The following is a 28000-nucleotide window of genomic DNA, read 5'->3' as shown; positions in this document are numbered from 1 at the left end:
TCTACATTTATTCTTGTGTAAAACCCATCCATCTCTGGATAAAACTCAGATAAAGTTACCCCCGCTATATATCATTTAAATTGACCTCTCTCTATTTATACCAATTGACGTTTACGTTTACGTTAATATGTGTACTTTCTATACTATAATAAATGTCTTTCATGTTTTTGGAAACAACGCAATGATGTTTCACCCACAATCCTTTGTGCGATGGAAAAAAAAAAAAAAAAACCTGCCGTGGGTCACGTGATATTGTCACTGAGGCGGAAATGAAAGTTCACCAGCGACAGCAACGGAGCACAGCCGAGAAAGGTAGGGGAAAGATGACCTTTAAACCCAATTGGAGTCTGGTTCAGAATGTGTGACTTGTTCTGACGCGAAACACGTCACTATGAATGCGGGTTTCGCCGTTGTCAAGTGGGTAGAACGTGTTTTTTTTCAACACGTCCCCTGGTAAAAAGCCACCACGGAGCTCGTTCGCTAACGGTTAGCTTGTTCTGGGAGGAAGTGAGCAGAATTCGACCGCGTCGGAACCTCTCCTTCAAAACAAATGCCACAGAGGTTGGATCGCGTTTTCCGTGTGGTAAGCAAACGTGTTGTTGTTCGCTAACTACGTCGTGCCGGTCTCTCTGTCGCCAAACAGTTGCCCTGGATTTAGTATGTGGCTCTCCCACCCGCGGCGCGTTGGTCGCAACACGGAGCAACACAGCAACGTCCGCTAGTTGAGCTTTTATTTTGGAATTCCATAACCGGAAGTCCGTGTTACCGCTCGAGCGCTTGGCGGCGATTACGCAGAAATGCGTTGATTGTCTTCCGTGTTTGTGTTTCGTGCGCAGCAGCCAGCGGTATTTAAACCCGTGGACAATGAAGTCCGTTAAGCCGGGATAGTTGTGTCATTGCGAGTCCACTCGACGTTCGGCCGATGCGCGCACAGCAAACGGGCTCCGCTGCCGCCGCGCAGCCGCTCGGCTTGTTTCACAAAGGTTGACGCGAAGCGCGCCGCGCTTTTTGTCGTGTTTCGCTTTGCGGTCCGATTGTCCGATCGTCTGGCTCGTTAATCGGCCGGCCCGGGCCACATCTGGCCGGGCATCACTGGGTTTGTCCGCTCTCAGAGATGCTGTGACGCCGGGAGCAGTCACCTTGGTGGGCCAGGACAGCAGGATGAGACACCCCCCCTCCCCCTTCCCCCCCTCCAGGAACCGGGGTCTGGGTTCTCTCTGAATAACCAAAGTAAAGACCCTCATCTGTGGTAGCCGCAGACCACAGCTCGGTTTTGCCGCACATGCGGTCGTCTCTGCGTCCGCTCCATCAGGCCACATCTCTGACTTTGCTCAAGGTGATGCTGAGCGGTCCTGATGAAAGTCTTGACACTGTTGATGCAGGGAAACGCGCTCGTGCCTAAGGGCTGTTGTAATGCTGCAGTGAAGCGACAACACGTTGTAATAATATTTTGCGTCTGTGCTTTTCAGAGCTGTGAGGTCATGGCAGCTGCCAGCACGAGCAGACCTGGCGGTGGTGCCCAGACCACTGAGAAGTCTCAGTTGATCTTGAAAGGTAATGACCTGTTTGTTTATTTATTTTTTTGTCATTGATCTGACTAACTGATCCAAATAACATCATAGCACGTCGTTCCAAAACTAGGACAAAGCTCTGCACATGCGGCAGCATGAGGTCCTATCCATCCATCCATCACAACATTTAAGATATCTTGCAGAGGACCTTTTCTTAGTTGTCGGTCTGGATAGATGGACAGATATACATAGGTGCTCTATTAATCCCCAAGAGGGAATTTGTGTGTAATAGTGGCAGTACAGTACAGTACATAGCATGAGAAACCAAAATGAACACTATATACTCCGGTCTAATGGACCTTCACAAGGCCCACGTGGTTCTGCTGGAGTGACGGGCTCCGAAACCCCACGTTCCAAACACTGCGTGCAGTACACCTGTGCGCCCTGGTGGTAGAGGTCATTGACCTGCTGGAAGATGCACAGCCTTCTCCTGATACTGATACTGACTCCAAAACCTGGTCCAGCGTTGTGGGCTGTAGAGGCTTTTCTGGGATTTGAACAACTCTCCTCCCCATTCATCTTAACCTTTTATAAGGTCATTAATGAAAACCTTTTTTCTCAATTTTTCCTATTTCCATAAAAAAGTAATGGGACGGCCCGACCCAACACACCATAATGTTCTTACCGCCAGTGAAGGAAGAAGTCAGATGATTTTTATTTAAATTATTAAAGCAGCTATAACCAATATTTCATAGGGGATTACATCTGTATGTGACGTGTAGCTATAAATGATCAACCCAAGGAGTTTCATCATGTTGACGGTTACCGTCAGAGCAATTAAAAAAAAGTAAATGAGTAATAGTGCTGCGCCGCGCGCTCTCCTCCCCCCCCACTAGAGGGCGATGTCTGCCTGTGTTTCTCACCACCAACCACGCGGGGTTCGCCCCCTCACCCTCCAGGAGAAACGCCTGGGTGAATAATCCAGTAAAATAAGTCTTTATTTTAGTCAAGCACACAGCTATTTGAAAAACGAGTAGAGCAAATATTATGTTGTGAAGTACACAGTAAAGAAAATACATTTGATCCAGAATACTTTTGTGCATTAACTTGCATACTAAATTAATTATTTGAATTGGGTTTTTTTTAAATGCAAATAACAACTATGAGATCAGATTAAGTAGAATTCCATTGAAAGACGATTTAAACATTTTTCTGGGTCAGAAAGTGTCAATAATCAAGAAATAAAAATTGAAGAATCAAACAAAATCTGGAAATAACAAGTCAGACTTGTCAGTTTGTTAAGGTGGTTGCATTCGGTGCGTCTCTAAAGCCAGAACCCAGCCGGGTCAGCAGCCCGGCAACTCACAGCCGATCCTTCCTCCTCTTCTTGTTTGTAAATGTAAAAGAAGCATAATCGAGTATATACGTATATTTTGCGTAAGAGCACCGAGCTCGTTTCTGTGCATGTGAGGAACACTGTGCGTGGTTGGAGGCTCAAATGAAAGGCCGCCTGTTTTGCACGGGGCTGATGTCACCGACTGGGACGGTGTATTATTTAAAAGAAATTAGGGCTGAGGCGCCGTTGCTACGAAGGCCAAACCGTTGACCCGTGATGTGAATACATGAAGTCCATTTCCCACTGGACAAAACCCCCCAAACCAAACCAACATCTGACTTTTAGCTTTCATCTTTTTTTCACTTTTGTATTTTCTCGTGTTCAAATGTGCTTTACCGCCGCGCGTTTGTTGTTTTTTGATTTTTCATATGCGGCGGGAAGTGTTTTGGTCCCAATGAAGAGAGTAGAAGCGTTTTTTTTTTGTTTTTTTTGGGGGTTGTTGACTAAAAGAACCACCCGTCTGTCCCCGCCGCCGTCAGTGGTGTCGGCGAAGCCTCAGTCTCCCAAGCTGCCGAGCCGACCCGCCCGCCTCAGCTCCTTCGTCGAGGTCACCGCCGACGGCCTGACCAGCGAGACCAAAAAAACGGGCAAACGCAGCGGACACCTCGAGCTGCAGTGGAACGAAGACCTCACCCTGTAAGAACACAACGCACACACACACACACACACACACGATGACTTTTATTGTTGAATTTCACATCATCAGCGACCCACATTACATTGTAAGGCAGCAAGCACTGGTTCAAAACACGCACATGTGTCGAAGCGATTAGCGGAATCTCGTATGTCGTTGCCGTGGTGAGAGTCCCGTCACGCTAAGTCGGCGTTTGCCTTGTGTTTGGCAGTAACGTGACGCCTCAGAGCCGCCTGGACCTGAAGCTGTGGAGCTGCCACACCCTCCGGAAGGAGCTGCTTGGCAGCGCCACCATAGACCTGCTGGACACGCTGCGCACCCACCACGGCAAAAGTAAGGACACGGACACGCACGCACGCACACACGCGCGCGGCCAGTCGGGGCGACGTTACGTTTTCCAGTGTGGAATAGCCTCACAGCTGGAGTCGATACCGGTAATTTAATAGGCTGCCGTTTGGAAAGCGGTGTAACGTTTAGGGTCGATTCATTGTGCAGCAATGGAATATTAATTATCATTTAATGTACCACTGCTGATCTCCTTAGATAGCAGGTCCTCTTCCCCTGGAGGACGCCAATCGTGCACAACCATGTTGTCTTTTCACGTTTTAACAGCTAACTGGCCCATACGGATTTTAAGGGTTTGTCGATGGCAAATGACGTGTTCCACATGTTCCATCGGAGACGTTTCTCCTCCTGTTCCAGCTTCCAGCCTCTGGTGACAGTTTTAGTCGTAACGCCCAAGTGGTTTTTTACGTTGCCTTGATTTTCATCGTCGCGCATAAACAATTTATATACATCCATGTTGTTGGATGTCCAGAGACCGTCAGAAATCTGACCGCAATGTACGTTTATTACAAATGGTTTCATTTTGTAACAAAGTGAACGTGAGTCTTTTACTCTTTATACATGAACAACATATTTGTTTTGGCCTTGTGAACTTATTCAAGTAAGGGTATAAACCGAGAATTGAGTTTCAGGACGGAAATTATTCCATTACATTATAATAAATTAAATTATTACCACATTCTGCTCCACTGCTCTGTACATGTTTTTGCTTTACAGCCATGAAACGTGTGAGAATTCCACCTGATTTCCAGACTAGTAATATGATGTTATTGCCTTTAAAGGGGTCCATTGCTTAAACATGCCAGAGTTGAATTTAACATCATTAGCGACCCACATTACATTGTAATAAAATGAGCGTCGCTGGATATTCAAATCAGTTTTGTTTCCGGCAGGCAACGGAGGAATTGTCACTTCTTCTGAGGTGAAGCACAGTATTCATGATGTGGCATCAGCTGAGGTTCACGTTGTTTTCCTAGAATCTGCATATGAGAAGTAGACGTGGTCATTCTGAAGTCACCCATTGGTTGTAGGACCGAAGTTATTGAGGAGAAGTGACGTGCAGGCGACATATACTCCCGAACCTGTCAATCACAGTAGCCCCGTAGTCTGTTTATGGTCTACTTTACTAAATGAACATCATGCTGAGATTGAGACCATAAACCCATGTTTACAATGCTCACTGGTATGGAAGTAAATCTGTGTCATCGGATTTTGAAAGAAAAAGGTGATTGAATTTCTAGCACTGAATATTTATGCATTGAAATCATGTATCTGAATGTTTTTCAACGTTAAAATATTCAACCGCAAAAAAATTCAACCGCAAAAAATTCAATGCAAAAATTCAATGCAAAAAAATTCGAACCGCAACATCCGGGAACCCAAGGAAGAGCAATCGATTCTAGATTCAAGATCGGGAGCGTGCATCAAGCAAAAGGAGCGAGCGCCCCAATACAACTTGGGCTTGTCGACTATGATGACGGGATTTCAGCCATGTCTGTTAATAACGGGGCTTCGTTGAGTGTTTTAACTCTCTCGGTTATGCGTCTGCACACGCTCCGCTAAAGCCGCTGCCCCCCTCCCACTACGCTGCAGCGGCTCCTATGCTCTACAGGCGCGTTCCTGGTTTCAAAAACTCCACCAATCCCTCCTAATAGCTCGTCGAAGCATCCCAGCATCAGCTGTCTATTACTGAATCGTACAGACACAAACCACACTGATGGCGTGAAGTTAAAGTTAAAACACTCAACGAAGCCCCGTTATTAACAGACATGGCTGAAATCCGGTCATCATAGTCGACAAGCCCAAGTTGTATTGGGGCGCTCGCTCCTTTTGCTTGACGCACGCTCCCGATCTTGAATCTAGAATCGATTGCTCTTCCTTGGGTTCCCGGATGTTGCGGTTAGAATTTTTTTGCATTGAATATTTTTGCGGTTGAATTTTTTGCGGTTGAATATTTTAACGTTGAAAAACATTCAGATACATGATTTCAATGCATAAATATTCAGTGCTAGAAATTCAATCACCTTTTTCTTTCAAAATTCGATGACACAGATTCACTTCCATACACTGGGGGAATAAGCAGACGCGTAGACGCGTAGCCAAGCGGCCCCCTGCTGGACATCACAGAGAATGCAGGTTTGAAGCCGCTGTAGTTCCATCGGGTTCAAGCGGCCTGGACGTGACGGAGGACGTCCCATTTCCGGTCTTCCAACTCTCTCACATCACCGTTCCCACTCCCCCCCTCTCCCATCTCCCCCTCCCTCCCCCTCCCCCTTTATAGTGGAGAACGTCCAGCTGAGTCTGGTGCTGCAGACGGAGAACAAAGGCTCGGTTGTAGCGGGAGGCGAGCTCAACGTCTGCCTGGACGGCATGGCTGTTGATCTGGGCACGCTGCCCAATGGAAGCACGGCAGCAGACAGTGAGTCCCGCCCCCTCTACCCCACACACACACACACACACATTGGTGGAGGTAATAACACAGAAACGCAACACCTAGAGAGAGTGAGTGAAGAAACGTTCAGCGGAACAAGCACAAGCGGTTTTCCTACAGAAGTCTACACTCATTAACACAGAATACTCGAGCGTCTCTCGTCCTTCTAACTCGTTCATGCATCGCCTATTTGGTTAATGTCGCGCATACACATGTTTTTATTTGTTCTGGAGGATATCAGGGTAACGAGTGTGGTACATGGAGTAAATAATAACTCTAATGAAGTATTTTTCTTCTACTCAAGGGGCTTCTTGTTGGTGCACAACTGCACATGCGCGAGCAGAACATCGCACATGTGTATCGTGCTTATGTATAAAAACATCAAAGCCAGTAAGAGGTCAAACGGTGGTGTGACCTTAAAGAGATTTACCACACTGCAGGACGCAGTTCATGCTAACACGTCCCTCCATGGAACTGTCCTGCACGTCAGTCTTCTTCTGCCTGACGTGTCAACGCCGTGTGCGTCTCTGCTTCAGTGGAGAGTTTTCAATAGCGTCTCTAAAGGCTTTCTGTCCTGCCAAGAATAACGTATCAAGAATATTGTTCAGCTTAATACCCGTGCAAAATATTGACCATTCCTCCCAAGTCGGCCTGTATTCATTGAACGTTAACACTGATCTCCTCGGGCGTGTGTCACGACTCCCAAACCAATATGACATGATTTCATCTTCCCCCCCGAGGAAGCATTTCAGACCCCCCACAGACCTGTCGACTCCAGGTCACCCGTGTTCCTTTGGCTTTTAACTTTCCTTTTTATGGGTTTGAAGCAGAAACCGGGTGTATTTTTTACCAAATTGCACCGCTACCAAAGATCTGCTCTGTGTGTAGCCTTTCACAGGGGGCCACGTTCTCCTCAAGCACGAGCTGCACAAATGTGTGTCTTTTCAAGTCCAAGGCGCTCGGCTCGTCTTTGCGTGTTTGTGTTTTTTACGATACCATGAGTGCAGATGGAGACGTGTGTTGCTGGAGCTGTTGCCCGTGTGGGTTTGTGTACACATGTGTTTTGCATTCTGCAGCGTGTGTGTGTGTGTGCGCTGCCTGAGTGTATAAAGCGCATAAAGGTGGAAGTGTGTTCCCTTCTGGCGGCGTTAAGGAGCTCTGTGTTCTCGCTCTGAACGCGCCTCTGTTAGTTTGAAAGTTTTACTCATTTCCCTCTGGCAAGTTTTCTGACACACACACACACACACACACACACTTTTAACTTTATAAACAAACTCTTGTATTGAAAGATGAGGGGGGGGGGGGACAGAAGCCAGAGCACATGTGCAGAAGCCCCCAGCACTTTTGGTTGCTGGTTACCTTTTTTTTATCTTCATTAACCGGCGGCTGATGGAAACTAAATGCTAAGGGGTAACCCTTCGCTAGTCCCGCCCCCTAAGCTGGTGCTGTCACCCACGACTTCCTGTTTGTACGTCAGTTGATTTGAAGAGGCCGCGATATTAGCGATAGTTGATTTATGGTGAACTCTGTTTCCCAAATGTAAATTAAAATCCGCGAAGGAAACATTATTTAAGCTATTTAATGGATGTAAAAAATATAGCCTCAAGCGTTCTAGTCGCTGAGCAGTAAGCCCCGCTGTTATGCACCCACGGCTTTATGGTCTGTTTGACCCTAAATGGACCATCATCATTTATTAAATTAACACGCTGTATTATAGAAGACTCAAAACTAGAGATCGAGAGCATGAATTCATGTTTACAACGTTTCCTGGGGGAATAAATCAAGACCGAAGAAGTGACGTTTTCTCGTAGACTTTTCTCTGTGCCACCAGAGGAGTGACCCCTGCTGGTGAGCGGAGAGAATGCAGGTTGAAGGTTTGGCTCGCCTCGTCACACCCGCTTATAATACTTAGCTAGTGGCCGTACCCACAATGGTAAAGGCGCGCTCACCGTTGACAGACGAGCAGGGGTGGGCGGGGCTTAGAAAACCAAGCCAATTGGGTTAGTGATCGTCTCCTTTTTTGCAGCTTCTTTAGCAGCTGCTGATCTGAAATGCGAACACTGTTGTCTTTAGTGCAGTTCTGTTCTATTTTAGATGCCGGTGCCATAAAGCGCAAGTGCATGCCCATTGGGTTCGGGGGGGTACTGAGACTTTCCCCACAAAAGGGAAGGTGCTGTGTTTGTATGTGTGTGTGTGTGTGAAAGGAGAAAGTGAGTGTTAATGAAAAGCATGTTACAGCTCCGTGGTTTCCAGTCCCCAGTCGGACTGAGCACATAGTCACACATTCCCACACACACACACACTCACACACACTAGGATGAATGGTCTCTATTCAACCACCCACTGTACACGGACCACATGCTCCGGGTCTCTCATGGACTTGATTATTCGGGAAAGGGCCTCGCTCCCGTTTCCCGCACAGCTCCGGGGCGGATGGGTGTTCACTGTGGTGTTCGCGGCGCTGCGCTGGTGGGACGGTAGATGGAGCCTCCATCGCTCGTCTTACTGGGACCCAATTTGTTGCAGGGGGAGCTCGATGCCTCAGCCAGTGCAGCGCGTACAGACGAAAAAATAAAATAAATTGTGGCACATTTAGAATGTGTTTCAGGGTAAGAAACGCTAAATGCAAATTGATATAGTCTCACTAATACAGCTAAATGCAGTGTGTGTTTATCACCAAGTGGACAGAGGTGAGCTGGGAGGAGAAAGAAGAGGGAGAACAGATTAGAGCTGGAAACTACAAGTCTCAAGGGTATGGACTTCCACATTAGCATTGCTGGCATGAGACTGCAAGACGTCCACGTTGGTGCGTGCACTGCGCTTTTGACCGTTGCCATCTTGTTTTTTGCAACCTGCGAGTAAGTAAGTAAGCCCGCCCCAAAGCAAAGCCCGTAAACTCAATGTTTACCGAGGGGAAAGAAATAAAGAGAAGTAGTTATTTTCTTAAGTCGCCCCCCCAGAAAATGCAAGTTCCTGTCGCACATCCGAAGCATGTCTTGCCCGTCCGCGTCTGAAGTCACAAATCAAACCGAGCGTGCCGTGATTGACTCTCTGTCGCGTGCTTCCCCTGCAGAGTCGCTGCAGCCAGACAGACCCAACCTGAGGCGGACGCAGAGCGAGGAGGCTCCCGGCGCACCAGGAGGTCAAAGCAGGTCGGTGCACGCGGTCGCCGGGTCAACGCTGAAGTTGATGTTGTTGTATTCGGCGAAGGGGAGCGGTGCGCGAAGCACAAGACCCCCCCCCCCCCCCGTAGCATCTCTGTAGCACGGAGTCAACGGGCTGATCAGACGCAACACTGTTGCGTTTATAACAATGAGGATGAGAGAAAAACAACTGGACGAGTATAAAGAGTATGACGGCTACGACGGTCACGCCCTCTTTTGTCTTTCTCCTATCTTAAGGAGCAACAGGCACTCAGTGGGGGGTCCGCAGGGCGGCGAGCTGACTAACGGCGAGCTGATCGAGGAGCAGACCCCCGGGTCGTGCTCGTCCGGTCGCCGCCGCTCCTCCAAGAGTCACGTCAGCCCTGGGAGCAGCGCAGGTATGGGAGGGGGGGTCCGATCATGGCGTTTCCATGACGATACCTGATGGATAGTAACTTCTTCCTCTTTGTCTTCACCTCAGACAAAGTTGAGCTGACGTCTAACGGGCTGGATGGAGGCCGCAAGGGCGCGGCCCCGCCACCCTCGCCGTCGGGCCAATCACCGCCCACCGCCGCCGCCGCCTCCAGCAGCAGCAGCCCCTCCCCGGGTCAGGACGCCGTGGGTCCGGCCGCGCCAGGGGAGCCGGGCCCCGGCCCCGACGCCGCCTCCGGCGCCGAGCAGACCGGCAGTAGTGTCGCAGAGCCGACCACAGAGTCTCTCCCGGCGGGGTGAGACCGCGCCGCTTAACGCTTCCATTCAGAGCGCAGTTAGTCACTCAATCACGTCACACATCTGTACTTTGGGCTTCGTTAAATAATTGTATTTTCGAAAGTCAGAACAAATCAGTAACCGTTGTGTTTTTAAATAGTAACATCAGTAATTAGTCTCCGATTTGAGTCAAAACCGTGTTAGACTTCCTGACCCTTCACAGCAATTAAAAGCGGCGCCATGCGTGTGCATTGTCTCCTCCTGTCGGTGCAGCTGGGAGCAGAGGGTGCTGCCTCACGGACGGGTCTACTACGTGGACCACAACACCAAAACCACCTGCTGGGAGAGGCCGCTGCCGCCGGGGTACGCACGCCGCCTTTTTTTCCCACCTCTTCTCTGTCCGTGCACCAAAAACACCGGCTCCGCGCCGGACCTCATCATCTCTCCCACAGGCGGTTGTGTTGACCGACTCCATGTGCCGAGGCGCTCCCAGAGTGTTTTCTGTTTTGGTGTAAAGCTTGCGTTTGTTCGCGAGAGGAACACGGCGCGGTCGCAATGGAGCTGTGCTTCCTGCCCGAGTGGGGCAGGTTGTCCCCGTAAGAGAAGCTTTGGCTGGGAGAAGACCAGCGGGCGAGGCTTTTAAAAATGTTATTGGAATACTTTAATAGAACATCCGCTGTTTACACTGTTTTTGGATTAATTCATTTTGGGCTGACAACACAGTTTAGTTTGTTTAAGACTATTTCTAGCAACTATTTTGCTGAGTTCATGCTCAGACGGAGGAGTTTGGATGTAAGAAGATGACGCTAACGAAGCTAAACAAGCTACGAGCTTCTGTTCATATGAACTGAATTGAATCTCCCTTCAAACAAAGACGGCGTTTCTGCCTGAAACACAAGTGAAACCAGACTGCAGTAAATATGTTCTGTGGCAAGCGGCGATGGCTCTTACACCCCCCCCCCCAGCGACTTAATCCTGACCGCATCCCTTCGTGTGTTTTGTTTAAACCGTGAATCGGCTTCGGGCCTGTAAAAGGAACGACAACGCGGCCACGTGACATCCACGTCTCCACCGCGAACAAAGAGGAGGACGAGCGCTTGAGTCCTCGTTTAGACTTTCTAAAGACGCGTAAAAAACCTTCTCAATTCACCAGAGGGTTATTTGCCGACATGCCTCCAACAGAAGGTCTCCTCCGCCTGTGGCACACAGACGTTTATTTCAGGCCTCCGACCAAAAAAAAAAAAAAGGAAAAGGGGAGGCGAGGCCACCGGGAGGCGCAAACGTGCAGACTCCCGCTTCCTGGATGGAGATTGTGTGTCTTCGGTTGTAACTTCATACATAACCGTCCCTCGTTCAGCCGCTGTGATCCTTAGTGTTTGTACAGCGTTGCCAAACCCCCCCCCCCCCCCAAGGGAAGAGAAAGGTCACCCCCCCCTCGCCCCCTCGCCTCTCCCTGCCCCAAAGTTTTTCCGTGCCGGGAACGAGAGAACAAAAGTCCTTTCTTAGAGAGCCACGTGTACCCCCGTCCAATAGCATGTCGGCCCTTCAGTGCACCAATTAGCACGCTAATGCTGCTACGCTAGTGCTCCAGATGTGCACACCGGGAACTGTTTAGAGAGCGCTGGGGTGAGGGGGGGGGGGGGGGGGGGAGTTAAGCAATCGAGGTTGGCAAGCTGAAATAATGAAAGCCATCCGAGGGGCCGAGCAGAGCTTCTGAAGCTGCAGGACGTCACGGCCCGACAAAATGACAGCAGGAACTAATCTGCGAAGCGCCATCTAGTGTTTGCATTGGATCCGGAACGGCTCAGCCAAGCGCGCAGGCAGCCGCAGTGAGCGCTGCAGAGTCGTCGGGTCGCTGGTGGCTTTCTAGACAACCGACGAGCGAACGGGAGAAATACACGCCTGCGACGAGCTTTTATTGTGAAAAGCAACAACGGCAGAAGCGGGCGAATACATAACGACTCACTGTACACGCCGGCTCCGGGGGGGGGTGGGGGTTGGCGGGGAAACCACATAGTTAATGGCGCGACTGGTACGAAGAGTTCAAAATCAAGATAGCGGAACTAAGTAGAGACTCTCAGGCGGGGCCGTCCGCGGCCTCTGGGATTTTCCTCCTGGCTCCGGTAAATAAGCAGCGACCGCTAATGTCACAAAGGGAACTCGAGAGGCCCAGCGGTCAGAGAGACGAGCCCTCGACCACCACGTCTGAGATGTGAGGAGACAGAAATCCAACAGGAGTGGGGATGATTGCAAGGATACGTCTCTAGATATTCTCTTTTTCTCAACTATAAACCACATTGTTCGTTGCAACCAGCCAAGTCATCAATGCTCCTTGGCCGTAGTTTGTGCTGCTGCCAGAAGAGCAGTCATTCCCAAAGAGGTCTCATTGAGGGTTCCCGAAGAAACGCAACCGTTTTACTGCGATGACACCTTGACGTCCGCATTGCTCTGATTATTAACTCCGTTGGAAAAGACTAGAGAGGAAGTTAAAGAAACGAGACGCTCTGCCAAGGAGTTACATTTGTTTGGGATTAGTTTGCGTTTTCCACAGTGAAAGGATTGTGTCGTCTATGTGATGTTTTTGTATTTAAAAGAAAACCTGCGATCCGATCTACGAGCTGCAAGCGCACAAACACGTTGACGTGGTGTTTGGGCTCATTTCAGCATGCAGCTAATCTGGGTGTGGCTGCTACTATAAAATGTCCTCTGTGGTTGAGGAGGCGTATAGGTTATCGGTGACACAAACCCCATTCGTCATAACTCAAAAGAGGAGTTGAGTCCTTCTCTCAGACCTCCATGCGAGCAGAGGAGTCGCCCCCCTGGTGGACATTAGGGGGAGTGCGGGTTAAAGGCCCGTCGGCATCGGCAGCTCTTCCCGCAACCCGGGGTTGCCGGCTGGCTTTTACAAAATATCCACACGATGAGATTTTGAATAAATAATCGGTAGTGTGGAGACAAGATGCAAGATACTAAGTAGGTAATTCTAATGACGGAAGAGCTAGATGAGTACTTGTTAGTTTTGGAAATGGCCATTAAATAACAAGACCTTTAAAAACCTAAAAAAAGCTCTGTATCAGCACGACGTGTTCTTGTTAGCATACGGAAGTGTGCTAACAGCGGTGCTGTTTTCTCTCCCAGATCCTGAAGCGCTGAGGTCAGAGATGTGAGAATAGCCGAGCCGGAGGGAACCCGGCCTGCGTGTGCGAAAGCCGTTTGCGTTTGTGTGCGTTTCTCTCGTCCATGTCCAGACGTCCCGCCTCGGGGACAGACAGAACAGGGGGCGTCTTGAGTAACGCTGCCGTCCCCCCACTGTTACCCCTCAACGATGTACCCGAGGGCTGCCATTCCCGTTGGGATGACCGCTGAGGTTCTTCTAGAAACTTAAAATAAAAGCCACATCTATTTTATTATTTTTTCTGAAGAATAGTTTGGTTTCAGCATCTCAGCCGCTATCCTCCTCCTTGTTTCCTTCACGTCCACTCATTTACTCCTCTCCCCCTCCTCTCAATGTTTTCTTTCCATTGTGCTTTATTTCCATCTCTTTAAATTGGTGCTGTTGCTATGAACAGCCTACATTTTTGATACTACCGCCCACTCTTGACTTGCTAAATGCAGATGATGTTGTAAGCCACGACCCTTTCTACCCCATTCTATAGCTGGGAGAAGCGGGTGGACCAGCGGGGCAGGTTCTACTACGTGGACCACAACACCAGAACCACCACATGGCAGAGGCCCACGGCCGAGTCCGTGCGCAACTACCAGCAGTGGCAGAGCCAGCGCAACCAGCTGCAGGGCGCCATGCACCAGTTCAGCCAGCGCTTCCTCTACCAGGTACTTCATGTAGTGTGTGAGTCCTCAGGACCTTCCTCTACCAGGTACTTCATGTAGTGTGTTAGTCCTCAGAACCTTCCTCTACCAGGTACTTCATGTAGTGTGTTAGTCCTCAGGACCTTCCTCTACCAGGTACTTCATGTAGTGTGTTAGTCCTCAGGACCTTCCTCTACCAGGTACTTCATGTAGTGTTAGTCTTCAGAACCTTCCTCTACCAGGTACTTTATGTAGTGTGTTAGTCCTCAGAACCTTCCTCTACCAGGTACTTCATGTAGTGTTAGTCCTCAGGACCTTCCTCTACCAGGTACTTCATGTAGTGTTAGTCCTCAGGACCTTCCTCTACCAGGTACTTCATGTAGTGTTAGTCCTCAGGACCTTCCTCTACCAGGTACTTTATGTAGTGTTAGTCCTCAGGACCTTCCTCTACCAGGTACTTCATGTAGTGTTAGTCCTCAGGACCTTCCTCTACCAGGTACTTCATGTAGTGTGTTAGTCCCCAGGACCTTCCTCTACCAGGTACTTCATGTAGTGTTAGTCTTCAGAACCTTCCTCTACCAGGTACTTCATGTAGTGTGTTAGTCCTCAGGACCTTCCTCTACCAGGTACTTCATGTAGTGTTAGTCCTCAGGACCTTCTTCTACCAGGTACTTCATGTAGTGTGTTAGTCCTCAGGACCTTCCTCTACCAGGTACTTCATGTAGTGTTAGTCCTCAGGACCTTCCTCTACCAGGTACTTCATGTAGTGTGTTAGTCCTCAGGACCTTCCTCTACCAGGTACTTCATGTAGTGTGTTAGTCCTCAGGACCTTCCTCTACCAGGTACTTCATGTAGTGTTACTCCTCAGGACCTTCCTCTACCAGGTACTTCATGTAGTGTGTTAGTCCTCAGGACCTTCCTCTACCAGGTACTTCATGTAGTGTTAGTCCTCAGGACCTTCCTCTACCAGGTACTTCATGTAGTGTTACTCCTCAGGACCTTCCTCTACCAGGTACTTCATGTAGTGTGTTAGTCCTCAGGACCTTCCTCTACCAGGTACTTCATGTAGTGTGTTAGTCCTCAGGACCTTCCTCTACCAGGTACTTCATGTAGTGTCAGTCCTCAGGACCTTCCTCTACCAGGTACTTCATGTAGTGTGTTAGTCCTCAGGACCTTCCTCTACCAGGTACTTCATGTAGTGTGTTAGTCCTCAGGACCTTCCTCTACCAGGTACTTCATGTAGTGTCAGTCCTCAGGACCTTCCTCTACCAGGTACTTCATGTAGTGTCAGTCCTCAGGACCTTCCTCTACCAGGTACTTCATGTAGTGTGTTAGTCCTCAGGACCTTCCTCTACCAGGTACTTCATGTAGTGTTAGTCCTCAGGACCTTCTTCTACCAGGTACTTCATGTAGTGTGTTAGTCCTCAGGACCTTCCTCTACCAGGTACTTCATGTAGTGTCAGTCCTCAGGACCTTCCTCTACCAGGTACTTCATGTAGTGTTAGTCCTCAGGACCTTCCTCTACCAGGTACTTCATGTAGTGTGTTAGTCCTCAGGACCTTCCTCTACCAGGTACTTCATGTAGTGTTAGTCCTCAGGACTAAAGCTCTAGTGACCCGGTGCGCCGCACAGTCAGAAGATGTCGGCCGCACGGGTCGTTCAGGGTGTTTTGCCAGTAGGCCGCGTCCCTGACAGCAAAGCATCCGAGGTCCGACGCCAAAGGCTCATGGGAACTAAAGCAACAAGGCTCTCTCCATGGCCCGTTCTATAATATACATAGAAGCAAGGGCAGCAACAGAACTTCTTTTAGTGAAAGATGAAACCCCCCAAACCCACGTTATTGCTGTAACCGAAATGGGTGTTGCGCTCCGCAGGGAGGGTGCTGTGTTGATGTTGATGTACCGGGCCGCCAAACTAAATGTCCACATCGGGGTTAGGAAATATTGACCCGCGTTGGTATCAAGATGCAGCGAGCCACCGGGCTTTTTACACTGAGACATCTTTTGAATGTGACCAGCGCGGTTGCTTGCGGTTCAGAACCCCCCGAGCCCTGCATGCGCGCCTGCAACCGTTTCGTGGGGGACTCGCCGCACCGCGGCGTCTGCTCAGGGAGAGGTCGCCGAGCAGACGCCACGCCAGCTCCTTCCAGTACGCGTGAGAAAAGCCGACAGGCAGGTCAGGCCTCCGTGTTGGTGGAACAGCGCTCTCCGTCTTGGAATGCCCACGCCGCCGATAGCGGCGGGCTATTTGCGGCACCAGCGCGTGTGAACGAGGGAGCGCACGCAAAAGACTCAACGCGGCCACGCGCGCTATAAATACTCGTGTCACCGCCCTCATCTTTTCATCATAAATCAGGACATGGGGATTCTTTACTGTGTGTGTGTGCAGGGCTGTAATGTGGAGGTCAGGTGCTACATTTCTTCTTTGTAACACATGGCAACCAACGAGGGTCAAGGGGCCCGATTGTCCTCTTGAACGGACACACACACACACACACACACACACACACACATATATATCAACGGACTATTTTGTGGTTCCGAGAGTCATGCCGAGTCGCTTGTTGCGCCCGCCAGCAAAGTTAAGATCTTCTGGATTGATGGATTGACCGAAATGAAGCAAAGCTGATTTAGTGCGGCGCTCTTGATTGTGAACACGCACAAAGTGTGCACGTTTTCAGGGTTGCGGTCGTACACAACTACCCGTGATGCACACTGTCACAACTGCTCCACAGTGGTGGTGTTGTGTGTGCGCGTGCTGTGGGTGTTTGTTTTTGTGTGTGAGTGTGCAGAGTAATTGGTGCTCGTTAGGAGCCCCAGAGAGCCTTGGAGTCATTAACTGCTGCTTCCGCACTCTCCCCCCTGCTCTCTCCCCCCCTCGACTCTCCCCCCTTGACTCTCGTCTTTTTTTCTTTCACCCCCCCCCGCACACACACACACACTCCCCTCTCAAAATCTCCCCTTTCTGCTCCGCACAGAGACATCTTTATCCGCCCAACTCATTATGATAACATCGCTTTTTTACTTTTCACATCAGTCTTCTGCCCCCCCCCCTCCTCTTTGCCCCTCCCTCTCTGCCCCTCCCCCCCATCTGACTTTCTGTCAGCTCTGTCCTGAACAAGGACCCCTAACAGCAGCACCTGAATCAGCCCTGTGTTTTATCACTCTCGCCGCTGGAACAGAAAACTCATACATGACCAATGTTTGCACACGCGAACCCGCCGGAGGAGCCCCCGCAGGAGCCCCCGCAGGAGCCCCCGCAGGAGCCCCCGCAGGAGCCCCCGCAGGAGCCCCCGTAGGAGCCCCCGCAGGAGCGAAGGCTGTTTTTTTTTTGCCAGCAGTTTGTCCCATGAAGGGACAATGGACAGCAGTTTAAACTGGAACCAATGGTGTTAAAAGGAAAGGAAAAAAGGTAACAATTTGATAAATGCGACAAAAAAAATGTGCACCGATTTTTATTTAAATATCTCATTGAGCAACAAGGCAGCTCAAAGGAATAAAAGAACATGCAGTCATTAAAAATACCAGACAATAGAAAATAAAACCAGAACAATTGGGAATAGTAGTTATAGTGAAGTGTGAACAATATTTAATAAAATAAACGTTTCAAACTGGAACATTTTGAGTTATTTCTGATTTCTGGGAGTTTATTGCAGAGGAACCGAGTGCTGCTTCTCTACGAATGTTTTGACTTGATTAAGAAGCCAAAATAATACATTTAAAGCCGTCCATCCGCTGGTAATTTAGTGGTCGATGCTCAAATGAAACCCACTTCTGTATCGAACCGCGACGTCCTGCATGTGAGCGCGACCAGGGCAACGCGTCGGTCAGAGGAGAACCCAGGATGATGAACCCACTGACCTTGACCTGGAGGCCCCGGGGCCTCCGCTCTCTTACATCTCACAGAAGAAGTGCAATGCTTGTTTTGCGTTTCGCCTGATTGACAGCCAGAGTCCTCCCAGCACGTTTAGAGGCCACTGGCGGTGTTATTTTTTTTTATTTCTCCAGCTCCTACAGCACCGGTCAAACGTTTCGCGCACGCTTCCCCATCGAAGTGAACGAGGCAACGTGTCCGCGCTTTTAACCGGTTCTGTATAACACCCAGTCATTATTTCACACGCTGCTGCCAACGGGCTGCTTTTTCCCACTCTCCCTCCCTGCCTCCCTCCCTCGTGTTCCAGGCCTCACTTTCCCTCCCCTCCAGCCTCGCTCCGTCTGGAAGTTGCTGAGGAGCTGAATGATCCGAGCCAGGATGAAGTCATCACGTCGTTATATCATTATATTCTCCTTTTACCCTTTTTTAGGCACAGAAAGGCCCATACGGGTGGGGCATAGATTGGCTGTCGATGGGAGCGACACACACACACACACACACACCCTTTAACCCTGTTATGTGCCCGCCCTCGCTCTTCCAGCGCCGCCCCCCCCTCCTGTCCTTTCCATCCCGGACCCTCTCACAGTTTCCATGACAAGGCCATTTTAAACGGGCACGGTCACATTCGTCTTTTGGGAATATAGACTGCATGAAATGACGTCAGCGTTTGTTGCTCAATGCCGTACTTTTACGGGGAAATAATCGACGTTTTTGTCGCGCGAAATTATCGGCAGTTCATCTGGAAAGTGGTGGTTTCGACGAGACCTTTTTGGCTCCAAAAGATCCCTAAAATAACCTTTCCTATCAAACACCTGGAGTCGCTCTGCATCACGTCACTCAAGCTAAGCTAAAGGAGGACCAGTGTTGTTGTGCCATTTAGCCATTTGTTAGCAAATGCTATTTTTTAGCTAGCTTTTTTTATATAACCTCAGATTTTTACTTTAAGAAAAACCAACGTTAAGGGAACAGGAAGGGAAAACCGCTGACTCACGTCCTTGTCTTACAGCTCATTCCTGCAGCGCTGCAGCTGGCTAGCTAGCTAACTCCCTATTAGCTCATGCTAATGCGTAGCATGCCGGCTATGCTACATGATTATGGCCGGCAGGAGGGGCGTGGAGGGTTGTGGTGGTGATAAAACGCGACGTGACCTCTTTATCTTTTTTTTTTTGTTGCTAGTTTAAGGTAATTTTCTGTTGGCGAGCGCGTGGCCGCGGGCGCCGCTGAGCAGCGCAAACGTCTCCGGCGTGAGACTGCCCCCCCCCCCCCCCCCCCCCCCCCCCCTTTTTTTGGCGGCCTCCGATTCCCCCCCCAAACAAGCGCCTTTTCAGCCACTTTTTCCACTCGGGCTGATATATTCAGGCAGGTTTGTGTGTATTCCGGCAGGAGGACGTACACATCGACTCCCTGTTTTCCACACACGCATTTTCCACACCAGCATGTGTGCTGGTGTGGAAAATGCGTGTGTGTGTGTGTGTGTGTGTGTGTCTCTCACACACACACACACATTTTCTTCAGAGTGTGTGTGTGTGTGTCTATGAGTCCAGGCTGAATAAACCCCACAGTGGTTTCCAGGTCCAGGGTGAATAAAGGTGCCTTTTGTCAGGCCTGGGTTGGGTTGGGTTGGGGCGGTGGCGGTGGGGGGGGGTGGTGGGTGGAGGCGGGGTGGGTGGGTGGGTGGAGGTGTCCAGTCTGGAACGGGCATCAATGTTCCCCTCAGTTCCCTCAGACTTCGCACCTCCCTGCCCACTTTCACAGAGGCGCTAGAAGAGAGCCAGAGACGAGGAGGAGGAGTTCAGGCCGGGGGGGGGGGGGCGGGGGGTGAGGGGGTGGGCGGGGCTTGCGTGCAGCCAGTGAGCTCATTGGAACAGCGTTGTTGTTTCATCCTCCTACCGAGCGTGTCGTTTTTTTTTTTTTTTTTTTTTTTGGGGGGGGAGGCATACGAGCCGCCCGGCGGGCAGCTCGCTCAGATGCCCCTCGCCGCTGCAGCAGAGAGCATCCACCACCACCCACACACCCCCCACCCTCAACGCCATCAACACGCACTCGCAGCACGCCCCGCTGTCGTCCTTGGTCAATCGGCGACTCGGTTGTAGCGAGTGTGGGACGAGCTCGCCGAGTCACGCTTAGCGATGGATGTGGAGTCATCCGGCACGTTGGGAGGACCAAACACCTGGAGGGAGGGAGGAGGCGGCGGCGGCGGCGGCGGCGGGGGAAAAGGCGTTCCTAACCGGAGCTGTTGTCTCTGTTTCTCCCTCAGCCTTCCGGAGCGCCGGTGGAGAACGACCCTCTGGGCGCGCTGCCCACTGGATGGGGTGAGTCTACCCGACGCTGCCCCCCCCCCCCCCCCCCACACGGGACACCCGAGGCGCCGTCTCACCGTCGGCTGAAACCTGATTCTCACCGAAGCCCGTTTGGTGCCGGTTCCGTGGATTTCGCTGTTAGATGGAGCTCTTTCCCTGTTGCCCCCCCCACCCCCACCCCACCAGCCCGCGATGCCTTTTCAGCATGTTGCGGTGCCTCAATTACCCCGCTGGCTCGGAGGTGCTCCTCTGGCTCGCCCCCCCCCCCCCCCCCCTTCTGTTTTCCTTCTGCGGTCGCGTCCCCCGGACTGCTTCTCTTTTAACATTTTGAAAACGCGAGATTAGACGAGACGAGAGGCGGGACGGTGGAGGTCAGGCTGGATATTATTGGGGGGGGGGCAATGTGAGCACTGCCGTTTCTGGGGCCTTAATGAGAAAAAGCTGTTGGGGGCAACGGAAGGAGGAGGATGGGGCGCCTGTGTGTGTGTGTGTGTGTGTGTGTGTGCGTCACACATGAATAAATCGTTATTCCGTGTTTAAGTTTATTCAATCTGAGCCATTTACTTTTTTTTCTTAAACCTCGGCCCCCATGTTAATATTCCCAACAACTCACACACACACACACGGCTTTTACCCCGGCGAGGTATTTGTGAAATATCTCACCGGCTCGCTGGCTTTCTATCGTGCCGGTGAGATTTTTTTTTTTTTTTTTAAAAGAGCGAGCGAGAGAAGCGCTGCGGAGGTCTTTAGAACCCTACGCGACTTGCGTGAATATCGTCCCGTGGGACCCCGTGTAGCCGTGCGGTGACTCTTGGCGGGTCGGCGGGGGGTTATTTTTTCGGGGGGGGTGGGGGGGGGCAGGTAAACCCGCCACGGCGTCACATTTAATAAAAAACGCCACGCACGTTGTTGTTTCTTTCCACAGAGAAGCGGCAGGACAACGGCAGAATCTACTTCGTCAACCACAACACGCGGACGACGCAGTGGGACGACCCCCGGACCCAAGGGTGAGAGAGAGAGTGTGTGTGTGTGTGTGTGTGTGTGTGTTTGCCTGCCTGCTTGTTAGGTGGCGTGTTGCTTTGCGTGTGTGCGGCTACTGAAGACAGATTTAACACACAGGAAGTAGCTCCTCGCCGATCAGGGCTTCAAAAGAACACACCGGCCTGCTTCAGGATTTGTGAGCTCACGGGACGGGGGGGGGGGGGGGGGCTGCTGCTCTATCTGCCTTCCATCTGATCATTTTGTTTCTGGCATCCCTTTATCATTTAAAGCGCTTCCTGTCCCCTCACCTCCCGCTCTCTTATTCAAACTGTGATCACTTCCACGTATGCGACGTCTGGGGTGAAAAAAGTGATTTGACTTTGGGTTTAATTTTGTTTTGCGTGTCCGTTAAAAAAAGTGTTCAACAAACAAAAAAACAATCAAATTGTCCAGATGAGGAGATAATAGGAGCACGTTTTGAAGCTCGCCGTTTTTGACACACACGGGGGGGAGGGGGGGGGGGGGGGGCACAAACTGCGGCCTGTGGGTGGGACGAGTTACTGCAGCCCGCGTTGAAGGGCCACTTCAAACCAAAACCCAAACCCCCCCGTATTCTCCCTCCTCCCCCCCCGCGGACCTCTTTGTCCGAGAAAACAGCTCCCACATGAGACAGCGCGGGGTCACGACCCCCCGGCCTCGCGCTCGTGTTTTGCCCCCCCCCTCGTAGTCCCGTCTGCAGCAAGGAGGGAAAATACGGGCCTTTGGACTTTGGGTCGACGCGGCGGCGGTTCTGTCGGGGCCTCAGATCCTCAGGGTGGACGGGGGAGGTGTGTCAGTTTCACCCTCCCCCCCCCCCCCCCCTTCTTTTTGGGCTTGGGACCGTGCTCACTGCCCCCCCCCCTCCCCCCTCTCCCTGTTGCAGGATGATCAAGGAGCACCCCCTGCCCCCGGGCTGGGAGATGAAGTACACCGCTGAGGGAGTGCGATATTTTGTGGACCACAACTCGCGCACCACCACCTTTAAAGACCCCCGACCCGGGTTTGAGTCCGGGTAAATATCCTCTCGGCCCGTCCGCCCGAAAAACCTGCTTCTAGTGTGGCAACGTCCACTTGAAATCATCCTCTTTCCTCCTCCAAGTCATGAAGAAGTCATTTCAAACACCCTCACATTCATGTACAACATCCTGCTTCCCACTTTTCTCTGCATCTTTTATCGAGCCCACGTTTTTTTTTTTTTCCATGTTACCTTTCTGTTCGTTTCTTCTCCTTTGGAACAGACAGAATCATCTTAAGCCTCACAGACACACACACACACAGACACACACACAGACACACACACACCTCTTCCCCTCAGCCTGTGGATGTTTGGCTTGAAACACTCTCCACCACAGAAGTGAGGAGAATGTGCAGATGTGCGACAGCGGATCCACTGCGGACTGCATTGGTGTGTGCATGTGTGTGTGTGTGTGCGCACGCTTGTGTCTTTTCAGTTGTGTGTGTGCATCTGCAAGCAACTTTCCATGCTGATGTTTGAACGTGGTTTTTAGTGCGCTGGTTCACCGTCCTCGTGCAGCATGGTCTCCATTCCCCGAACCCAGCCTCCGTCTCTCGCTGTCCGGGCCTCAGCCTCTCTGGTGCTGACACGGCGTTTACGGTCGGCGGGGCTTATGCTAACACAGCTGCAGGCCCGGGCTGGCCTCTGTGCGCCGTGTGAATTTGATATTCCAGGTCTGGGGGGCCCTTGAACGTCGAGGGTCATTTTGATATCTTTGCCTCGCAATAACTGTAAAACACTGTAATCTGTAAAACCCCCGATCGAGGCGCGTAGAAGGAGGCTGTTTAGATGAAAAATGCCTTTTTTGAGCTTTGACTTGTTTGCTTTTCCTGACGTTCATAAGAGCCGCCGGCAATCATTTACTAATAATGTCAGTTTTTAAAGCTCTAGGCAATAATAATCATAACAAACTGTGTATTAAAACATGACTCAAATTAATAAATAAATACATTTTATTTATTTTTTGCAGACCAACGTGTTTCTGTTGGTCATGTGACCAATGACCAGTTGTTTTTATCGTCATTTATTCTTCTTCGTGCATTTAACCCCTCCCAAAAAAATGACCCGAGTTCCTGTGCGTGTGCAGGTCACGGCAAGGCGGTTCCCCGGGCGCCTACGACCGCAGCTTCAGGTGGAAGTACCACCAGTTCAGGTTCCTGTGCCACGTGAGTACCGCAGATAACGGCGAGCCGCTGTCCACGTCCGAAAAAAAGGGCGTTTCACTCTTGACCCGCTGATGCATCTTTGTCCCTTTTTTCTTTTTGGGATCCGCCGTCCAGTCCAACGCTCTGCCCAGCCACGTCAAGATCTCCGTGTCCAGGCAGACGCTGTTTGAGGACTCGTTCCAGCAGGTCAGAGGCCTTTAACCCCCGGACACACGACACGGCGTTCAACGCTTTTCAACCCAAAAAACATTTTGTTTTTTGTATTTCAATGACGCCTGTAAATATGTCGAGTGAAAACGGCCAGAAATATCCCAAATGTTTGTCGCCCACTCAAAGGAATACAATGTACATGAGTGTGTGAACCGAGCAGACAGAAGCAGCAGAACGTGATACTGAGATAACGCCGCCGAGGTCCAACGCCACGGCGCTCATTGTTTGTGGATTCCGTTCTGTTTGCCGGTGCCGATGGCTGGATCGCCCCGTCCCCGCGCTCAGATCATGAACGTGAAGCCGTACGACCTTCGCCGCAGGCTCTACATCATAATGAGAGGAGAGGAGGGGCTGGACTACGGCGGCATCGCCAGGTGAGGCCCCCTCTTCCTCCTCCTCCTCCTCCTCCATCATTAAGCATGCGGGTTCCCTTTATTATTGTTGCATAACTTCAACATGCTGCTGTGCTGGTCCTCCTCCTCCTCCTCCTCCTCCTCTCTGGTTTTTTGTGTGTCGGCGGCGTCCTCACCCCGTTAGTCTCCCCCGTCTGCTTGGGTCTCATTTCTCACGTCCCGTGTCTTGTCTCCGGTGTCGCGTCAGTGGTTTTACCCTATGGTAGGTGACATCATGCTGTTCTACCACAGGGTAGAACCACGGACGGGATGTCGTGAGGTGTCTGCGTCCGTCCGTCCGTCAGTCAGTCCATCTCCCCCCATACCCCCCACCCCCCACATCCTCCTCCCCCCATAATGCCCGCGGGGGAGTGCGGGGGCCCCCTGGGAGCGCTGGGTGTGCTGGTGCAGCAGGTGGTGGTGGTGGTGGTGCTCATTCTGTCTTAACATGCATCCTTCCACAGTGTCTTTGTCTCCATTGGATTCTGCTGTGTTTGTGTGTTTTGTCTACATGTCATTGATAGATTGTGTGTACGTATTCATACGATAATACACAGGTGATCTTTGTGTTTTTTTGACATCTCAAATGTATTTTTTTTTTTTTTTTCAAGCATTTATTTAGAATTGGATTTCTTTCCTGATTTTGTTTAATTTGGAATTTTATTTTATTTCAGGGTTTGATTGATTGAAATCTAACATATTTTAATCAACCTCTACATCTAAATGAATTGTCCCGGGCATTCGGTGCAAACAAAGCGCCGGTTAAAGTTAGACGTGCCTTAAACCTAAAGACCGTATCTATAAATCAGAGTCACTCCTCTGGAGAATCCGTCTTATTGTCATTTATTTATTCATGTTTCCATTTCCACGTCCTGTCCTTAAATGTACCACGACTGCTGTTGCCAGATGTGTCCTCTCCTCCATATTCCCTGCCGCTGTTCACAAACCTCCACGTGTGTGTTTTATGATGCGTCTCCTCTGAACTGCTCTTGATGACAATGCACATCTGTGTGTGTGAGTCTGTGTGTGTGTGTGTGTGTGAGTCTGTGTGAGTGTGTGTGTGTGAGTCTGTGTGAGTGTGGTGCCCGTGCAGCCTCTCACGCCTCCTGCTGTGTTTCCCGCCCTGCAGGGAATGGTTCTTCCTGCTGTCCCACGAGGTGCTGAACCCCATGTACTGCTTGTTTGAGTACGCCGGCAAGAACAACTACTGCCTGCAGATCAACCCGGCCTCCTCCATCAACCCCGACCACCTCACGTACTTCCGCTTCATCGGCCGCTTCATCGCCATGGTGAGCTCCGCCCGGGCTCCACTACTGCATTAATACAGTACTACTCAATGTACAAACCGAGGATTCAAATGTAAACAGTACAATAAGAAAACCAGTGAACACACTCAGGTCTGAACGGCAGCATAAAACACCGAGGCATCCACGTTGTGCACCACGCCGCCGTAACTGGCCACCCGGAGGTCACCCGTGGGGCGGACGCGCAGGAGTGCGCCCTCGATCTGATGCACGCGCACACACACACACGCAGCAGCAGCAGCAGCAGCAGCAGCAGCAGCCACTTGCATTGCAAGCGGATTATCGCTCATGAGACGCTGCGGGGTGAATGACGTCATGTTCATCGTGCAATTAGATCGGAAACCACACGTCGCCAACCGTCCAGCGGCGTGTGTGTGTTTGCGAATGACTACATGGCGTCTGATCCCCCCCCCCCCCCCCCCCCCCCCCCCCTCCAGGCTCTGTACCACGGCAAGTTCATCGACACCGGCTTCACGCTGCCCTTCTACAAGCGGATGCTGGACAAGAAGCCCACGCTCAAAGACCTGGAGTCCATCGACCCGGAGTTCTACAACTCCATCACGTGGGTCAAGTAAGTATCGCCGGGACCCCCCGGGGGGGCTTGTTTTTCTGCTTGAAAGGCCACAAATTTTGTCTTTCCGGCTTTCGTTCTTGTGACTAAATGAAGATGTGTCGGCCGACGTGAACGTGTGTGTGTGTGTGCGTGTTCAGAGACAACAACCTGGAGGAGTGCGGCGTGGAGCTGTACTTCGCACAGGACATGGAGATCCTGGGGAAGGTCTCCACCCACCAGCTGAAGGACGACGGCGAGAACGAGCTGGTCACGGAGGAGAACAAGGAGGAGTACATCGGGTGAGTTCACGCAGCCTCTGGAGGAGCAGAGGTCACGGGGGGGTCGGGGGGCCGCCCAGCCTTTAAGATGGCCCGCTCTTCCTCCCCCAGCCTGCTGACGGACTGGAGGTTCACCCGCGGCGTGGAGGAGCAGACCAAGGCCTTCCTGGACGGCTTCAACGAAGTGGTTCCTCTGGAGTGGCTCCGCTACTTTGACGAGAAGGAGCTGGAGGTGAGGACAACGCGCCGCACCGTCAGCTGCGTTGGTTTAGTGAACCGCGTCCCAGCGCGGAGACGGACGACGGGCCGTCCACACCGTCCCGTACTGAAGGAACGTCCGTCCGTCTCTTCCAGCTGATGCTGTGCGGGATGCAGGAGATCGATATGGCTGACTGGCAGAAGAACACCATCTACAGACATTACACCAAGAACAGCAAGCAGATCCACTGGTTCTGGCAGGTACGGACGCACACACGCACACACACACACACACACACACTCTGTCCAGGGAGTGACGCAGTCGTGTACCTGCAGGTGGTGAAGGAGATGGACAACGAGAAGAGGATCCGCCTGCTCCAGTTTGTGACGGGGACGTGCCGGCTGCCTGTCGGAGGCTTCGCTGAGCTCATAGGTACGTTGTTGTGTTTCTTTAGGCTTTATTTTTCCATCTGATTATTTATTTAAGCGTAACATGAACATAAATGACTTATTATTATTATTATTATTAGTATCATTATCCAGACGTTAAGCTCCGGGAGATTCTATATTTTCTTGCCCTTATTGGCACGGAAAGCTTTTATTTTGAAAGATCAGTATAAAGGTTCAATCCACATTGCATGGTGAGTGTAACTTGTTGAAATCTTATCAGCAGTATTTAAAAGGCTTCAAAAACCCTGCGGTCTTATTTCGATCACGGTTTGGTGACTTTGATTCTTCTTCCTGTGCAGGAAGTAACGGCCCCCAAAAGTTCTGCATAGACAAGGTGGGGAAGGAGACTTGGCTTCCGAGAAGCCACACATGGTAAGCTGCCAACCTCTTCTCGCGCATGTGGCTTTGCGTTCTGATCTCAGTGAGGAAACGGCATGTGAAACAAAGCGGGAACGTGCGGTACGGTAGGTCTCCCGTCATGCACCTTCTGCCCGAGGGTCCTCCTCCCGGAGAGAGAGAGACCCAGTGACCCCAGTGACCCCAGTGACCCCAGTGACCCCTCTGCCAGCGTCAATAAGTGAAATAAAGCAGTGGTGTCGTCCGCGCAGCTTCAACCGACTGGACCTGCCGCCCTACCGGAGCCTGGAGCAGCTGCGGGAGAAGCTGCTGTTCGCCATCGAGGAGACGGAGGGATTCGGACAGGAGTGACGCGGGGGGGGACGCTCGATGGACGGGACAGTTCTTTTCTTATTGGTGTTTTCATTTGGCAATCGCAGAGCTGAAAGATCAGCCGTCGTCTACGGCCGCTCACCTGGACGGGGGGGGGGGGCGATGTCATGGAATGCAATAGTGCGTGTGTGTGTGCGCTCAAATTGATGCCAGGTTGTATATGCATAAAGATGTGTGTGTGCCCATGTAGGTTAAACAGGAAGTCAGACAGAGAGTAATATTTGCCTAGTGTGTGTCTGTCCCCCCCCCCCCCCCCCCCCGTACCCAACACACACACACCCCAACTCACCGCTTGGAAACCCACCGAAAACCAGACAACCGGATAGTTTTAACTCCAGTATAACACATCTACCAGAATGACATTTTAACACCGAGACGACGGGAGGGAGAGCATGTGCGTGTCTGTACGCGAGGGGACATGAGAAAGTGAGATGAAATGTGATTTTTACTTTAATTTTTTTTTTGTTAGTTGTGAAATTCAGCATTTTTCCTCTGTACATAACTAAAATAAATGAGATTTCAATCTGCTCTGGTTTT

The 28000-nt window shown here is 51.0% G+C and overlaps 1 protein-coding gene and 2 long non-coding RNA genes across 6 annotated transcripts; 2 read left to right on the top strand and 1 right to left on the bottom strand.

Moving 5' to 3' along the window:
• The first annotated feature begins 212 nt into the window (after nucleotides 1–212).
• On the top strand, nucleotides 213–27991 carry LOC120809262 (NEDD4-like E3 ubiquitin-protein ligase WWP2). 4 transcript variants are annotated; one of them, XM_078082209.1, is made up of 24 exons: nucleotides 213–312; nucleotides 1470–1554; nucleotides 3387–3543; nucleotides 3753–3874; nucleotides 6168–6305; nucleotides 9391–9469; nucleotides 9719–9858; nucleotides 9942–10188; nucleotides 10442–10531; nucleotides 13825–13999; nucleotides 20106–20160; nucleotides 21074–21155; nucleotides 22052–22180; nucleotides 23271–23349; nucleotides 23464–23535; nucleotides 23845–23933; nucleotides 25081–25240; nucleotides 25693–25826; nucleotides 25967–26107; nucleotides 26198–26318; nucleotides 26441–26545; nucleotides 26621–26717; nucleotides 27034–27106; nucleotides 27343–27991. In XM_078082209.1, exons 2-24 carry the CDS (start codon nucleotides 1482–1484, stop codon nucleotides 27440–27442), a joined length of 2658 nt encoding a protein of 885 aa, XP_077938335.1. In that variant the 5' UTR covers nucleotides 213–312; nucleotides 1470–1481; the 3' UTR covers nucleotides 27443–27991. The 4 variants fall into 4 exon arrangements, with proteins under 4 accessions (XP_077938335.1, XP_077938337.1, XP_077938334.1 ...); XM_078082208.1 differs by lacking the exon at nucleotides 213–312 and adding an exon at nucleotides 746–1336; XM_078082211.1 differs by lacking the exon at nucleotides 22052–22180.
• Nucleotides 14457–14750, bottom strand: LOC144383683 (uncharacterized). The gene is made up of 2 exons (XR_013451100.1): nucleotides 14675–14750; nucleotides 14457–14630 (listed from the first exon to the last, which is right to left on the bottom strand). It is a non-coding gene; the product is annotated as an uncharacterized LOC144383683 (long non-coding RNA).
• Nucleotides 14946–18799, top strand: LOC144383682 (uncharacterized). Its single transcript, XR_013451098.1, has 2 exons — nucleotides 14946–15333; nucleotides 15376–18799. It is a non-coding gene; the product is annotated as an uncharacterized LOC144383682 (long non-coding RNA).
• Nucleotides 27992–28000: the final 9 nt, after the last annotated feature.

Source organism: Gasterosteus aculeatus, chromosome X, assembly GCF_964276395.1.
Source record: "Gasterosteus aculeatus chromosome X, fGasAcu3.hap1.1, whole genome shotgun sequence".
Lineage (NCBI taxonomy): Eukaryota > Metazoa > Chordata > Actinopteri > Perciformes > Gasterosteidae > Gasterosteus > Gasterosteus aculeatus.
This window is presented reverse-complemented; position numbering and strand designations above follow the sequence as displayed.

Excerpts from the sequence above, each read along its gene's own strand:
- LOC120809262 (XM_078082208.1), top strand. The coding sequence starts at position 1,283 with ATGCGGTCGTCTCTGCGTCCGCTCCATCAGGCCACATCTCTGACTTTG. Across the intron at positions 26,108-26,197 it reads AACAAGGAGGAGTACATCGG|CCTGCTGACGGACTGGAGGT; the intron begins GTGAGTTCACGC and ends TTCCTCCCCCAG. Across the intron at positions 27,107-27,342 it reads CTTCCGAGAAGCCACACATG|CTTCAACCGACTGGACCTGC; the intron begins GTAAGCTGCCAA and ends TCGTCCGCGCAG.